The sequence below is a fragment of the Apodemus sylvaticus genome, chromosome 7, assembly GCF_947179515.1.
Source record: "Apodemus sylvaticus chromosome 7, mApoSyl1.1, whole genome shotgun sequence".
NCBI lineage: Eukaryota > Metazoa > Chordata > Mammalia > Rodentia > Muridae > Apodemus > Apodemus sylvaticus.
In genome coordinates this window covers 73,541,074-73,558,987 of record NC_067478.1, presented here as the reverse complement: position 1 = coordinate 73,558,987, position 17,914 = coordinate 73,541,074, and the positions used below count along the sequence as shown (strand labels likewise).

At 39.3% G+C, this 17,914-nt stretch overlaps 1 protein-coding gene across 3 annotated transcripts in view; it reads right to left on the bottom strand.

Annotated features, from left to right (window-relative positions):
* The window catches only part of Scaper (S-phase cyclin A associated protein in the ER), a 414,909-nt gene that overhangs the window by 29,097 nt on the left and 367,898 nt on the right, over positions 1-17,914 (bottom strand). For all 3 annotated transcript variants that reach the window (XM_052188286.1, XM_052188287.1, XM_052188288.1), the window contains 2 exons: positions 11,315-11,549; positions 5,284-5,433 (listed from right to left, as the gene is read on the bottom strand). In XM_052188286.1, coding sequence (XP_052044246.1) covers positions 5,284-5,433; positions 11,315-11,549 — 385 coding nt within the window. The remainder of the gene's footprint in view (positions 1-5,283; positions 5,434-11,314; positions 11,550-17,914) is intronic.

Genomic DNA, 17,914 nt, shown 5'->3' with positions numbered 1-17,914 from the left:
CGTATACTGAACCATCCCTGCATTACTGGGTGGATGATCATTTTGATGTGTTCTTGGATTTGGTTGGCAAGAATTTTATTGAGTATTTTTGCATCGATATTCATGAGGGAAATTGGACTGAAGATCTCTTTCTTTGTTGGATCTTTGTGTGGTTTTGGTATCAGCATAATTGTGGCTTTATAGAATGAGGTAGGTAGTGTTCCTTCTGTTTCTATTTTGTGGAATAGTTTGAAGAGTATTGGTGTTAGGTCTTCTTTGAAGGTCTGATAGAATTCTGCACTAAAACCATCTGGTCCCGTGGATTTTTTTTTTTTTTTTGGTTGGGAGACTTTCTGTGACCCCCCTTTTGTTTCTTTAGGGATTATGGGACTGTTTAGATGATTTATTTGATCCTGATTTAATTTTGGTGTTTGGTATCTGTCTAGGAAACTGTCCATTTCCTCCAGATTCTCCAGTTATGTTGAGTATATGCTTTTGTAGTAGGATCTGATGATTTTTTGAATTTCCTCAGTTTCTGTGGTGATATCTCCCTTTTCATTTCTAATTTTGTTAATTTGGATACTGTCTCTGTGCCCTTTGGTTAGTCTGGCTAAGGGTTTATCTATCTTGTTAATTTTCTCAAAGAATTTGTTGATTCTTTGTATGGTTCTTTTTGTTTCTACTTGATTGATTTGAGCCCTGAGTTTGATGATTTCTTGTCTTCTACTCCTCCTGGGTGAATTAGCTTCTTTTTGCTCCAGGGCTTTCAGGTGTGTTGTTAAGCTGCTAGTGTATGCTCTCTCCATTTTCTTTTTGGATGCACTCAGGGCTATGAGTTTTCCTCTTAGCACTGCTTTCATTGTGTCCCAAAGATTTGGGTATGTTGTGTCTTCATTTTCATTAAATTCTAAAAAGTCTTTGATTTCTTTCTTTATTTCTTCCTTGACCAAGGTATCATTGAGTATTGTTCAGTTTCCATGTATATGTGGGCTTTCTGTTGTTTTTGTTGCTATTGAAGACCACTTTTACTCCATAGTGATCTGATAGGAGGCATGGGATTAGTTCAATCTTCTTATATTTGTTGAGGTCTGTCTTGTGACCATCTGATTGATTTTGGAGAAGGTACCATGAGATGCTGAGAAAAAGGTATATTCTTTTGCTTTAGGATGTCCTATATATATATCCATTAAGTCCAATTGGTCAAAGCTTCAATTAGTTTCACTGTGTCCCTGTTTATTTTCTGTTTTCCTGATCGGTCCATTGAGGAGAGTGGAGTGTTGAAGTTACCCAAAATTATTGTGTTAGGTGCAATGTGTGCTTTGAGCTTTAGTAACATTTCTTTTACAAAATGATCATTCACCATGATCAAGTAGGCTTCATCCCAGGGATGCAGGGATGGTTCAATATATGGAAATCCATCAATGCAATCCACTACATAAACAAACTCAAAGAAAAAAAAAACACATGGTCATTTCATTAGATGCTGAAAAAGCATTTGACAAAATTCAGCATCCTTTCATGCTAAAAGTCTTGGAAAGAACAGGAATTCAAGGCCCAGACCTAAACATAGTTAAAGCAATATACAGCAAACTGGTAGCCAATATCAAACTAAATGGAGAGAAACTTGAAACAATCCCACTAAAATCAGGGGCTAGACAGGGCTGCCCCCTTTCTCCTTATATTTTCAATATAGTACTTGAAATTCTAGCTAGAGCAATTAGACAACGTAAGGAGGTCAAAAGGATACAAATAGGAAAGGAAGAAGTCAAATTATCACTGTTTGCAGATGATATGATAGTCTACTTAAGTGACCCAAAAAACTCCACCAGAGAACTCCTACAGCTGATAAACAACTTCAGCTAAGTGGCTGGTTATAAAATCAACTCAGTCAGTAGCTTTCCTATACTCAAAGGATAAGCAGGCTGAGAAAGAAGTTAGGGTAATGACACCCTTCACAATAGTTACAAACAATATAATGTATCTTGGCGTGACTTTAACCAAACAAATGAAAGATCTGTATGAAAAGAACTTCAGGTCTCTGAAGAAGGAAATCAAAGAAGACCTCAGAAAATGGAAAAATCTTCCATGCTCTTGGAACGGAAGGATTAATATAGTTAAAATGGCCACCTTGCCAAAAGCAGTCTACAGATTCAACACGATCCCCATCAAAATCCCAACTCAGTTTTTCATAGAGTTAGAAAGAGTGATTCTCAAATTTATCTGGAATAACAAAAAACCCAGGATAGATAAAACTAGTCTCAACAGTAAAAGAACTTCTGGGGGAATCAGTATCCCAGACCTCAAACAATACTACAGAGCAATAGTGTTAAAAACTGCATGGTATTGGTACAGTGACAGGCAAGTGGTCCAAAGGAATAGGATTGAAGACCCAGAAATGAACCCACACAGCTATGGTCACTTGATCTTTGACAAAGGAGCGGAAAACATCCAGTGGAAAAAAGATATAGCCCTTTCAACAAATGGTGCTGTTTCAATTGGAGGTCAGCATGAAGAAGAATGGGAATTGATTCATTCTTATCTTTTTGTACTAAGCTCAACTCCAAGTGGATCAAGGACCTCCAAATAAAACCAGATACACTGAAACTAATAGGAAAGAAACTGGGGAAGACCCTTGAGGACATGGGCACAGGGGAAAAGTTCCTGAACAGAACACCAATAGCTTATGCTCTAAGATCAAGAATTGACAAATGGGACCTCATAAAATCACAAAGTTTCTGTAAGGCAAAGGACAGGTCAAAAGGACAAAACAGCAACCAACAAATTGGGAAAAGATCTTCACCTACCCTACATCTGACAGAGGGCTAATATCATACATACATACATATATATATATAAATGGGGTATAGAACTAAACAAAGAATTTTCACCTAATTCGGATGGCTGAGAAGCACCTTAAGAAATGTTCAATATCTTTAGTCATTAGGGAAATGCAAATCAAAACAACCCTGAGATTTCACCTCACACCAGTCAGAATGGCTAAGGTTAAAAACTTAGGAGACAGCAGGTATTGGCGAGGATGTGGAGAAAGAGGAACATTCCTCCACTGCTGGTGGGATTGTAAGATGGTACAACCACTCTGGAAATCAGTCCGGAGGTTCCTCAGAAAACTGGGCATGACACTTCCAGAGGACCCTACTATACCACTCCTAGGCATATACTCAGAGGATCCCCAGCATGCAATAAGGACACATCCTCCACTATGTTCTTAGCAGCCTTATTTATAATAGCCAGAAGCTGGAAAGAACCTAGATGTTCCTCAATGGAGGAATGGATACAGAAAATGTGATATATTTACACAATAGAATACTACTCAGCAATTAAAAACAATGAATTCATTTTTGAATTCTGAAATTCAGCAAAATTTTGTTCATGACTACTTTATTTGGTTTCTGAGTAGGGCTTCTTTTGTGAATGCCCTATGAATGAACAATGAATGAATTTTTAGGTAAATGGCTGGAACTGGAAAATATCATCCTAAGTGAGGTAACCCAATCACAAAAGAATACACATGGAATGCAATCACTGATAAGTGTATATTAATTGGCCCAGAAGCTCTGAATACTCAAGATACAATTAGCATATCAAATGATTCCCAAGAAGAAGGAAGGAGAGGGCCCTGGTCCTGGAAAGGCTTGATCCAGCATTGTAGGGGAGTACCAGGACAGAGAAATGGGAGGGGTGATTGGGGGAATGGATGGAGAGAAGAGGGCTTATGGGACATATGGGGAGGGGGGAACCGGGAAAGGGGAAAGCATTTGGAATGTAAACAAAGAATATAGAAAAAAAAAAGTCTGGAAGGAAACCTGTTAGTGACCATTTCAGATTCTGAGATCAGAAACAATGGGGCTTCCCTTTTATTCTTTATATTTGCCATGTGTTTTTCATGACAAATAGGGAATACTTTGTGGTCATAACCATGAGAAGAAATGTTAAAGTGAGATAAAAATCATTCAGTAGACTGATACACATAATGAAAAGAAGTTCACACAGGATAGTCCCCTCACCAATCATTTCCAGAGTAGTTTTTAAGAATTTTATCAATTTATGGGCCTGGTCCTTAGGACAAAAACCTGTCTGTTTTTAAGGGAAGGAGTTTCCTGAGTATTTCCACAGTGGGAAGCAACAAACAACTGCCTCCTGACAACAGGGTTTTGGATAGGAAAAAATGATATATATTGTTCTTCTAAGCACCTAGATTTTTAACCACAAGATTTTTTTTTTTAATGGACTGTCCATTCCTTACCCTTCTTACAGAGAACCCACCTAAGGTCCACTTTGCCTCCATGTTTATTAAGGGTTGAATGCTTCTATGAACCTACAAGTCTGTGATTCTGGTTTTCTGGGCCTGTCTTGCCCTCTTATCCTTTCCTCCACATCAGACATGTACAGCAGCTTTCAGTGGGCAGCTTCTTGCCTTTTACTTGGCTATGACACACTCATCTCTTCTCCTCTCTTCCTCTAGTATGCTCTAGGCTGAGGAATCTACCAGTCACATTTATTTTAGATTTGCTTGAACTAAAAGCCAGTGAGCTTAGCGTAAAAGTTAGTGGAATGTTTAGATATTTTTCTCAGCAATAATCTATACAATCAACTTTCTGTCTAGATAAAACTATATAAATGAGGTAGTTAAGAATTATCTTGATGTGTTAGTTGTGCCATGATTTATTTAAAAAAAAAAGTAAAAAGAGAAAGAAGGTGCCTCATTATTATTTTCTAATTCATAACAAACATTCCACCATCATAAAGCAGGAGAACACATTCACAGAAGAAGACCTACTCAGAAACCAAATAAAATAGTCATGAACAGAATTTTGCTTGTCTCTCAAGCAGGAGAAGCCAGAACCTTGCCTTCTTAGCTTCTGCCCCAAAGTATCTGGAAACCTCTGAACACCCAGACAGAGCATGGCCAAGGACAGCTTGTATGTTTGCTAAGTGATCTGAGCCAAGAAATACAGATGCTTTTTTATCATAGCAAGAGTATTGGTGTCCATGTAGTGTGGGAGTTCAAGTTGACTATATAGAAGAGAAAGGATGATCCAATGTACTTTAAAAATATTTTACTAAAATATCTTACCTTCATAGCTTTAAGAAAAGGTCCTTGTGCTATCTGGCGTAGATCAAATATCCTTTTAGAGATAAAGCCAAAAACATATCCTGGGAGCCTGGTTAAAGACCTTCATACAGGACAGATGGGTTCCAGCAGGCTAGCCTGTCTTTTCTCACTCCAATACTTTACACCCTCCATGCTGGGAGTAATTTGAGGTACCTTCAAGAGGCTCTTACCTGGTTATCTGGGTGGCTGACAGTGAAGTAGCCCACACAGACGATGACTTCATGGAGAAGACTTTCACAGGAAACTTGGCTGCAGTGGCCCAGCAAGGAGCTAGCCATGTGCCGGAACGCAAGGGACAAGCCCTCCGCCCCTACAATAGACTGACAGACAAGGAGCAGTTAGAACCCCCAGCCCAGGGAAAGCTGGGACTGTACATCATACAGTAAGTCTTGGCACTGCACTCTCTGTTATGTGACTAGAGGGATTTTCCTCTCCTTCCTTGCTTCCTTGCTTCCTTGCTCCCTCCCTTCCTTCCTACATTTATAAGTAGCATGCATTTAATAGCAGAGTTCCAGTTCTTAAAAAAATGAAGTGACTAATGGTACAAGGTATAGAGGTTCTTAACTTTCAAATAGCCTAGCTGTCAAATTTGCATGAACCTGGAGCTTAATTTATTTTAATTTTTAAGTTTCTATATTAATTGTTATTGGATTTTTCATATACTAGATCCTTTTATTCTTTTCAGACTCTCCTAGAATCTTCCTACCCATGTCCCCAGACTTTCTTAAAAAAAACAAACAAACAAGAAACACATATAACCCCCTAAATGGAAACCAAAACACACAAACAAAAGACCAATAAGAAAAGAAAAGCCCAAATGAAGCCATATGAGACAAAAAAAATTTACAAAAAATATCACGAACCTGAGTATTATATTCTGGGCAGCAATTAGTTCAGGGGTTCTTAATTTAATAAATGATCAAAATCAATGTAATATTTAACCTGAAGGACAGACACTAGACAAACACCCAAAACACATGTATTCAACATACACTCCACCAAAGCAGTTATTCATTCCATGCCTAATAATGTTTTCTCATTAGACAAAAATTCTTATGTAGAAAATATGTAGAAGCATAAATATTAAATTTCATCTGTGAATGTACTGTGTAAGCTAATTTCTAACACCCTTTCTGAAGGATAAACTACTTTCTTGTACATAGCAAAGACACTTTAGTGTTTTGTAGTCTTTGGGGATTGTACCCAGGGCCTTGTTAACAAAAAGATACTCCATCACTGGGCTGTGTTCCCCACCTTTATATATAGAGATAAATACCCACTTCTAATTATTTACTTATGTTTAAACAGAAAAGAAATCTAAATAAGAATTAATTATTATTCAAAGAAATAGTGTTCTAAAACAAAGGCTACCAAATGAATGCAAAAAACCAAACCAAAACAAAAAGTCTTTACCCAAACTAGGGAATATTCAGCTATGAAGCTTCTGGGATCTTTTCTCCAGACAGGCTATGGGCTGTCAGTGGTGGGCGACTTGGGAGGAGAATCTGAGTCTGCCTGTGCAGCCTGAAGCTTCTATTTAATAAACATGTCAAACAGACAGAGCGACAGGAGGGCAAAGGGGAGAGGCAAAGCCCACAGAATACACTTGCAGCCCACACTGGAATGAAACACTGCTGCTGGCCTGTGGGAAACACACAGTTTTAAACTCATCTCTTTATTTGAGGTCTTGTTGGGTTTGAAACCAGGTCAGATGACTGTAGCTTAGAAATTTCAGTTACTTCACTGTCTAAATGGAATGAAACAGCCCTGCAGGTGAGCACTGCTAACGTGCTATGACTGCTGACTTTAAGTGTCTTCTGTCACATTCTATTGCCCAAAGACAACCTCCACCCCAAGTATTTCTCAAGCCCCAGACACTTGAGGAGGGCTTTGTTCCTTTAAATCAAATCTTGACACCTTCTCAGTTCAGCCCTTATTTAATTAGTCTCGTCCAGCATGCTGTGACCTAGTGCCCTCTGTTTAACCTTCCCTGATAAGAGCAGGTCAAGGGGCATGTATGTTTGAATATAAAAATCAAACCAATTTTTCAAGGAAACTTTATTTCCTTTCTACCCAGAATTAATTGCCAAGTCAGTACATTGATTTGTTTCTTGAGACCACCTTCAATTGTTAAAAACTGTCATGGAAAATGCAATATACAGTATCATTGACCTTCAGGCCACTTTTGCCAATATGACTTCAGAGTGAATTCACATTCTTTGCTGAGGGGAGCTATTTTAACAGCCTTATTGGTGCATGATGACAATGTTCTAATGAATAACTCCTTTGTTGTCATCATATGACAAATTTTCACACAAAGCAAGCACACAGATGTGTGGCTCTGAAGAGGAGAGAAACATGAATGCTACACTTGGCACTTTCTGATTCAACATCTCCCGGGACACTGAGCAGATGCTTCAACCTCACCAGCCATACAGAAAGGAACTCAGTAATAGCATCCGCAGAAATGCCCAGCAAGTGGGTTGCCAAGGGTGGGCCCGGACTCAGAGACTAGACGGGTCAATTCTTGTGTCTGGGGCCTAGTCCATGCTACCCAACACAACACCATTATTTAATCTTATTTAATCTTCTGTTTTGTGAGGTAGACGTTTCTAATTTGCTTTAGATGAGGATACTGGATCTTAAATGCTCAGATGGCTTGTCCAAGGCCATATACTTTATGGTGGTGGCACTGTTTAGTGGGGTCAGTCCAACTCTAAGCTCAGGGGTCTGATGAACATGAGTCTGTGATACTTGGAGGTATGAGGGGGAAATCAACATGCTCCTCATGTCATCTTGTCTTATTCCTTAGTAGCTTGGGTTACCTGCCTCAGATCAGTTTTGTTCTTTAGTTCCTTCTAGCCTTTTATGGTCACCTTAGCGTTTTCTCAAGTCATGTCCATGCTGACATGTACATTTTCCTTCACTCCACTGGAAATCCCCATCCCTCATGGAATCTTACCTTTGACATGGGGTTGCTTCTATGAGCTAGAACATGAGTTTTTCTGATCATATCTATCATGAAAATAGTATTTTCTTCCCAAACTCACTGCTATACAGTATAAACACCTGTATATTCATTTGAATATTGCATATTTTATAATCAGCATTGTCTGTGTGATAGATGTGTCATAGAGCTTGTTAAGCAGTGGTGCAGTTCATAAAAACCTTCAAATATTTGACAATTATCTATGTCTCTCTTTCAATCTGGGAGGTTTATGAGTGATTCAATTAGTGTGTGTGTGTGTGTATTGCTGTTGTTTTTTGAGACAGGGTCTTATGTAGTCTTCGCTAACCCCTAGCTCATTATGTAACTGAGGTCCTGAACTCTTCCTGCTTCCTCTTCTTCCTTCCTTTCTTTCCTCTGCCCTCTACTTCCTTCTTTCAAATCATATTGGGCTTTAAAAAATATTATTATTATTACTTTTCAAAAGATGTATTAATTTATGTGTTCACACAAGTATTTGCAATGCATTTATATATGTGTACCAAATGCATGCCTGGTGCCTACAGAGATCAGAGAGGCCATGTGATCTCCTGGAACTGAACTTGAATGTGTCTGCCAACTTCATGTGGGTGCTATGAACTAAGCTTGAGTCCTCTGCAGGAACGGCCTGCAATTTTAACTACTGAGTCCCCTTGTCATTATTTTTGAGACAGGGCCTAATTGTGATACAGGCTGTCCTCAATTTATTGTAGTCCCCTTGCCTCAGTTTCCAAGTCCTAAGGTATATACAGGTATCTGACTTCTGAAAGTACATCATAAAAAGTCATGCAGCTGCTGTCTGGTTCTTTTAGAACACTTGATTTTCAGAAGCTTCCTCTTAGGACCATCCCCCTCAGGACTCTGATATCATAATCATTTGAGAAGGCTGAATTATACAGATAGGCTGTATAAAGGTACCCTGGCTGATGGGCCTATACAGACAGTCTTAGAGGCATCCCAGGCATCAACCATGAATGAAGGAGCCTCTGGGTTATTTCTGTTCCTACTCCCACAAGGCACAATTACCCACCCTTTTCCTTAAGCTTTGTGAGTCTCTTGGCTGAAGTCTTGTCATTATGCAAGAGAGCCAAGCTATCCTCTTGAGGTATGAAGAGCCCCATAGGATTTCTGAACTCAGAGTCTGAGGTCACAATAAAACTGATCACAAGGCTATTACTCACTCTATTAAGTTTAAGTATTTGCTTTTAAATGAATAGAAATAACTGGTTTAGGTATGTACTTTTTCATAATCTATGGTAACAAGGAAATACTTTTATTTGATGGGAAGACTACTGAACTCTGTATTCTGAGGTCCTCTGATAAATAAATGTTATATGTGACCAGAAGTAAGACTCATTGACATTTCCTGGAGCAGACATCTCTCATTAGGTGTGCCTGTAAACTACTCCAACTATGCAGACTGCAGAGAATAGCAAAGGCTACTTCAACTGCTTTGGAAACAGAAACACATTAATCCTACAGGAGGAACTTCTGTTCTTGTGATGGATAACGTAACTCTACAAAGTTGAAAAATACAAGCTCCAATGATACCACTCACTAACTTCCTTTCTGAACAGAATCCTAGGAAGCCATTAATTAACTGAACGTGTGTCATCAGTTTCATAACATAAGTGTTTCATCTGAGGATAATAAAGACCACAATCTTCACACAATACAGCTCTAAAGCCCCTTTTCCTCTTACTAAGTAATTCATCTAAATTATGGGTTCATCATCTGCCAAGTTTGTTCCTTTTTTAATGAAATCACTCAAAAGTTAATAAACGGACAGGGAAAGTCTATTCCTTGGGGCTTGCTCTATAACACATTCAGTGTTTTTGAAAATTAAATTTCCTACTTGAAAAAAATCTGTTTTTAAGCTGACAATGTGGTATTATAGCAAAAAGCCATTTTCTTTCTTTGGCTATAAAAACTTAAATTATAGGGGTTTGTACAGTTATATATAAATGCACTTTACTTTGGACACAAATCAGTTAAATCATCCTTAGAGTTATATCAATCAAAAAAATTAAGCAATTTTGGTTCTATTTCTATAAGAAACCATTAATTTTGTTAATATTTAAACATTGATGGGATGATAATACCTTTATCTAAAGAATTTAAGACAGAAGATTTATAAGTGACAGTGTGGCGTAGGTTAAATTTAAGGACTGGAGAGTCATGGGTAACTAGTTTTGTTTCAGCTAAATTAGGCAAATTATTTATGTGCCAGCTTCTCCATCTGTAAAATGGGTACAGTTTTCATAACAGCTGTGAGAATAAATGAGAAAGCACATTTAACATGCAGTATGACCAGAAATCACATAACTCTACAAAACAGCTTAATGAATGGTATATACACTTTATAATTCTACTTATTGTAATCTGGGATCTCAAATTCCAGAGAAGAACTTCCCATTATATACACATTAAAAGATTAACTTTTAGGAAACTGGAGAGATGACTCGGCAGTTGGAAACACTAGTTTTACTTCTAGAGGACCTAGGTTTAATTCCTTGTACCCATATGGTGGCTAACAACTGTCTAGAGCGCCAATTCCAGAGGGGATCTGATGCCCTCTTTTGGCTTCTGCTGGCACAAGCACACATGTAGTAAATAGACACACATGAAGGGAAAATATACAAATGGAAATTAGTAAATCTTAAAAAAAAGTTTTTAAAAAGGTTTATTTTGGGGGCTGGGGAGCTATCTCAGTGAATAAAGTAACTGGTGTGCAGGAATGAGGACCTAATCTTGCTTTCCAGCCCCTGTAGAAGAAGCCCGGCATGCCAATGAGTGCCTTAACCCTGGTGCTGAGAGTGTGGGAGACAGGCACAACCTCGGGCCTTCCCTGCCAGCAAGTCTATCATAAATGGTAAGCTCCGGGCTCAGTGAGCCAGGCACTGTGGCACACACCTTTAATCCCAGTACCCCAGAGGCAGAGGCAGAGGCAGGTGGAGCTCTGTGAGTGTGAGGTCGGCTGCTCTTTGTAGGAGTCCCAGCCAAGACTACATAGAGAGACCCCGGCCACTGGGGGCTGAGAGGTGGAAGAAGGAGAGTAATAGAGGAGAATACCCAGTATCCACCTCTAGCTTCCACATGCACATACAAGGAAACACACACACACACACACACACACACACACACACACACACACACACACACACACACTTACTTTTTGTTGGTTTTAAAACCAACCTGAACCAAGGTTTTAGTACCTGAAAAGCAGACAAATCAAGAACTGCAAAGCTGTTGAAGAACCGTAAACTCTGAATGGCTACTTGGATGGTGTTCTGGGTGTAACTCTCCTTGGGACTAGTGCTGGCATCTGAGAGGGTGCCGTGGAAGAGGATACAGTAGAGCATATGTAGAACTCCAGCCAAGTCTGTGGCCTGAAGAGCAGCTGTTAGCCCCGTGGGATCCTGGTGATTATTGTCAAATATGCTGGAGGACCTGAGAAAGGAGACATAACTCTTAGAGAAAAATCCAGTTAAAGGATGTTAGAATTTTTATAGGTTAAATGGATCACAACAAGTAGACCATTAAAAGCAAACTCTCTGAATTGTGTACTAAGGTAACAGAGACCTCCAGGAACAAATGTAGCTCTCCCCACTAAGAGCACGGTGGCTTCCTTCCCTTCCCTGGGAGATCGGCCTGTGCAGGAATGGAAACTGAGCACCATGCAGTTGGTGCCTAGGCTGTTACTGCCCTCTACTCACTTGGCAGCCCAGGATACTCCAATACCTCTAGTGCCTACATATGGACAAACTGCAGAGAGTCTGTAAGAGCTTTGTGGACTAGGAGATCCAAACACTATAGTTTTCCTCTCTGGTTCTTCAGAAGGGATCTTCTCAGGGGAAGAGGCTACAAAGAAAACATAGACCTTAAAACCTACAGCATATCTGTACACTGAGGGGAGATGCTTCAACTGCTTTTGTAGGCATTGTTCGAGATCAAAACAGGATTAATGGATATATTGTGGAGGCCATGTTCCCAAACAATCAGATTCAGTCCCTGAGGTATGTTTATTGATGAAACAGAAGAGGCAGTTCGGTGGTAAATGAATTTTTAAAGTCAACAGTGAACCAGCAAGGTTTTGCTAAATTTATCTTGTTCCTGAACTAAGGCACACAAAGCATGTAGGACAAACATGCATGCAGTCAAAGCTGCTAAGCACTCATTCATCACCGCATCCCTGGCTTCCTCTTTGAGCAAACACCTCTCCTTACCTCATTGCTAGCGTGCTTGATGGGCCTTTCCTTATTTACTCTGGCACAAGGTGTCTGGCCCAAGCTTAAACTGTACATTTGATTTCCCCAGTTGTTCAGCACATGCCGCACTCAGAGCTAGCAGGCTGCAGAGGGCCACTTTTGTCAGTATGCTTGGAAAGAATTCTCACTTTTCCTTTACTGGCTCTGAGAAGATGGAAGCTTTGGAGATATGATAAACAGGGGTTCTAGCTATAGCAGAGATAAACTCTAATGTTTTTGGTGCTATTCCAAGTGGGTCAGTTTCTGCCTTTTTTCATGACATTGGCATTTTCTCTGGGAAGTTGTAAGCCTCTGCTCAATGTCTTTCCTTCGTATGCTATCATCTGTACAGCTCTCAGCAGAAGTGCCCATGCTCCCCCACCACCATGCAATAACACCTTTCCCGAGCTCTTGACATTAACAGGCTTTCCTTTATCAGTTGTCATCCCTTCTGGCTGGAATGTAGAAGGGAGAGAGGCACTAAAGATCTATGGTTATCTCTTTATCTTGCCCTGAAACATTGAGAAGCTACCACTAATTAAGTAAGAACTAGGAGGGCTGGCTTGTGAACTTCTTGTCTAAAGGTATCATTTTATTGGTTTTAATTTGGAAGTTGCCCTGAGGTAGAGTTTTACTGATAACCCTAGTTAGCATTTATGCCTCAGATATATTGTTTCAGGGATTGCTCAGGATACATCCCTCTATTCCTTGTACTCTTCTCATGGAATATATTACCTCATGTGAAGTCTTCTCATAATTGGTAGGGGAGGTACCTCTCATGCACAATGTAAGAACTATAACTTAAAGAAGGTCACATGAGCTTCTTCTTTTTTTTCACATGAGCTTCTTAAGTAACAGAGGCAGGGGCATGATGCAAGCCTCTGCCCAAGGACCAAAACATCCTCACATAACAGGATGTGATTTTTTATTTTCTCTCTGCCTTTTCTTTAGTCAAAATTTGCAACTAACTGAATATTGTTAAACATAATACAGTTTTGTGTCATCATAAGGAGATATTTTGTAGTATGCTACTTAATAAAGATACAAATTTTAAAAAGGACTTTTGATTATAGGCACATTTAGAGCACTTTTTTTTTTTATAAAACGTGTTAGTATCAGGTAGCCCTTAGTGCCATCAAAATCAAAAGAATTAGGGGTCAGAATCTAACTACAGACATGAAAAGATATTAATTTGTCTACAATTATTATATAGGTTCTAAAAAGAGACCCAGATTTGGATACAATTGACTGCCTGTTCAAACAGAAGTCAGAAGGCTGTTCTCCCTACAACTAATTCAATTTTTACTAGTTTATGTTTTTAAATTTAGATTACAGGACTAGAGATTTTAGTGAAATATTTATCTGAATTCACTAATACTAGATTTGAATGAGAATAGGTATAAGTGGGCTGTCATTATTGCTATGTAGCATCTGAAGTCCAAACCTGCTTTATGGGAGCATATAGGCAGATAAAAAAGCAGCAGTTTACATGGGCATGAAACATGGGCCATCCACTACGTAGCCTAAAGTGGCACTGTGAATATGTGTGTGTGTGCATGCATGTACATGCGTGTGTGCAATTCTAAACTCTGTAAGTCATTCTCTCTCATTTATTCCTAGTTTGCCTAAGTTCATCTTCTTGGCTTCCAGCATGCTGTAGGGCTGGTGACCATCCAGACTATTCTCACAGCCTTGAGGATTTTGTTTCACTCAGCTTTTAGTTCTAGAATCTCTGAGGCATCTTGTGAAACTTCCAGTTCAGCCCCAAACCATAAAACCACACTTAACAGTCTGCATAGTGCTGGTGTGGAGTGAATTGTTTGCACATGGCCCCATGATGGATGAGAACTTTGCTGCACAAAGAGAAGTGAGTTGTTTATCAGCAAAATTCCAGTTTTTGGCATAAAAAAAATCTTGGAATATTCCAAGAAAGCCAATCTTAATCTAGTGACATCATCACATCTCAGGCTTTGTGTGCCCACAAAACGAATGATGCTCTCTTAGGTATTCTGCTCAAAAGTCAAAGTGCCTGTGCACAATGTGTACAATGAATGCCAAGAACTAAAAGGCAAGAAAGACCTGGCCCCTAAACTGGAGGATGCTGTAGTCCGACAATGGTGGATATATCAGCTTCCCATTATTGCTAGAACAGACTGTAACAACCTAGTAGCTTAAAACAATATGAATGTGGTATTTTATAGTCTTGGAGGTAAGAAACTGAAATAATAGATATTATTGTGCTAAAGTCAAAGTGTCACAAAATTTGTGTTCCCTCAGAAGGCTGCAGGGCAGAATTTCTTACCATTCCCAGCTTCCAGGGCATACTCAAACCTCTCCACACCCCCAGGCCAGTATATCTTCACCAGGTACCAGTGGGGGGCTTTCTGGTGAAGAGGCCTGGTAGGGAGAATTTAAGCTTCTTCTTGTGGTGGCTAGGCTTTGGCTAAGCCCAGGAAATGGAGAAGAAAAGAAAAAGAGGCCCAAAAAAACCCTGGGGGAATAAAGTGATGGAAGGGGAAGGAGATTCCTATAGGAAGAGAAGGGAGCTCAGGGTGAGTGACTGGGATCAGCCACAGATCTTAGAAGTACAGGGATGTTGTGTAATAATACTTCTCATTTAAGATACTCCCTAGTTTCCCATTTCTGTACTGAAAACAGCAAAGGGTCCTATGCCGATGCATGAGTTTTTGTTTGTTTTACCTTTCTGATTTCTAGTTGGGCCACAGAGACTTTGCCATAGCCTATGCTGCCTTGCTTAATAAGGGATGAGTAGCTGGGGGGCGGGGGAGCTGTGCTATGAGGGCTCTATGAGGCCCACGGCCCTTTATCACACATCTTTCTGGTTCTCATTCTTGCTTTTCTGAATCCATTCTTCATGGGGTATACAAATGCTTTTTTTCCTTTATATTTAAAGTCATTTTTTTTTCTGGTTAAAAACCTCTAACCTATCAAGCTTAGAATAAGCTTAAATTCAAATTTCTAATGTTTGTCTTCCCTCATCTCCTGGCACTTACTTTATTTCCTATCACTTTCTTGTTCATCAAATTCAACACCCACTAGTTTTGTTTCTGGAACACAGCAATTGAGGCAGGACCTTGTCATTCTTTTTAACTAGAATATTCTTCCCTTGGCTCCTCCGAAGATACAATTTCATTACCCCAGAGAAGCCTTCTCTGACAGACAAGCAAGCAAGAACTTGGATGGCTTCTAGTTTTTGAGTTTCTCATGGGCCTATACACTGTACAATAAAGATAACGGATCCTGCTCTGCACCCTGACAGAATTTCTGACCTACCATATCTGAGAGACTAGAGTGTCTTAAGCTACTCAGCTTTGTGTAATTTGTTACAGTACCATAGCAATTGGAACAGGAGAAGAAAAGCAAAAGGAACCACAGTGAACTGTGGATATGTCACTGTGTCATTGAGGTACAAGCAGAAGCAGCCAGGCAGCAGCCTAGTGTGAGGGGGCTTACACTCTGTAAGCCTCAGAATGGGGGGGAGGGGCAGAACTGCCTCTATAGTAAGTAATAAGCCCTATGCTATTAGATATATTCACATAGAAAATGGCAAGGACATTGAAAACATTAAAACCTTATTGCGGGCTGGAGAGATGGCTCAGCAGTTAAGAGCACCAACTATTCTTCCAAAGGTCCTGAGTTCAAATCACAGCAACCACATGGTGGCTCACAACCATCCATAATGAGATCTGACTCCCTCTTCTGGAGGTTCTGAAGACAGCTACAGTGTACTTACATATAATAAATAAATAATTAAAACAAACAAACAAACAAACAAACAAATCTTATTGCAAAGCTGGGTGATTTTAAGGTTCTCTTCGATTAACAGAGTATGGTGGCAGATCACATGCAGAGAAATGATCAGGTCTGCAGTTTGATGCCCACACACACTTCTTTCCCCTTTTGTCTTTTGCTTTAGATGTTACAAGAGCCACGCATACTTTCTTCCTTCTTTCCAATATATCATTTATACAGTACTTGTTAATGCTTCAAAATATGATTTTTAGCAGGTCATGTTTCTGCTCAAAGGCTATTAATGACACTACTGCCACCACAAGATACCAGAAAATAATTTATATTTTTACATTTTAACCTTGTCATCATCTGGGAGAGTTCAGCTAAAGTACTACATGTTATTCATGTTTTTCTACTTTTATGTCTTTGTTTATATTTTTGACTATCTTTTCTTCAACTCTGCATATTATCATTTCCATTTTTTAGGTCCTAGATTAAATTTTAGCTCCTCTAGAAAATTTCTAATCCTTATAAGCTCTGAGTGACTGTTCCCTCTTCTGACCTCTACTGATTCCGATGATGATAGTGACCACCATTTATTAAGCATTTACATGTGCCTGGCAGTCTGCTGAGCATTTGCATGTATTACATTCTAACTCTGTCTCCATTGTCTCTTATCATGGATATTTGTATATGTGCCTTCTTTTCTTCCTAACTTACCAGGTCCTCGAGGACATAATATGAGTCTTGAATCATTTCTGTTTCCTCCCAAGTCTAGCATAGGACCTGGCATACAGCAAGTGTGGTGTAAATATTTGTTTAATGAATGAATGGATGGGAAAGGGAGGCAGAATTAGAAGTTTACCTTTGTTTGAACAAATGGTTGGGAAGCATCCTTAAACACTTGAGAAGCACTCATTTATACCCACATGATTATTGGTCTAAATTGTAAATCATTCTGATATTTTTATGACATTGGCTTCTAAATGTCATTTGGATCAAAATATTTTGTTAGAAAATTTGGATATGACACACCAGAAGAGGGCATCAGACCTCATTTACGGATGGTTGTGAGCTACCATGTGGTTGCTGGGATTTGAACTCAGGCCCTTAGGAAGAACAGTCAGTGTCCTTAACCGCTGAGCCATCTCACCAGCCCCCCCCCCCTTTTTTTTAAAGATTTATTTATTTATTATATGTAAGTACACAGTGTACTTACATATAATAAATAAATAAATCTTTAAAAAAAATGCCTCTTACCCTCAACAGAAGAGTGGATGCAAGATTGTATATCTACACAATGGAGTACTATTCAGCCATTAGAAACAATGAATTCATGAAATTCTTAGGCAAATGGATGGAGCTAGAAAACATCATACTAAGTGAGGTAACCCAGACTCAAAAGGTGAATCATGGTATGCACTCACTAATAAGTGGATATTAACCTAGAAAACTGGAATACCCCAAACATAATCCATACATCAAATGAGGTACAAGAAGAAAGGAGGAGTGGCCCCTTGTTCTGGAAAGACTCAGTGAAGAAGTATAGGGCAAAACCAGAACAGGGAAGTGGGAAGGGGTGGGTGGGAGGGCAGGGGGAGAGAAGGGGGCTTATGGGACTTTCGGGGAGTGGGGGGCTAGAAAAGGGGAAATCATTTGAAATGTAAATAAAAAATATATCGAATAAAAAAAGAAAATTTGGATATGAAAATGGAAAATATATACACACATAACAAAATATTCCTTTTTCTTTTTGAACTTTAAGAATCATTTTTCATTGTGTACATGTACATGTGTCTGTATGTGGGGGAGCCC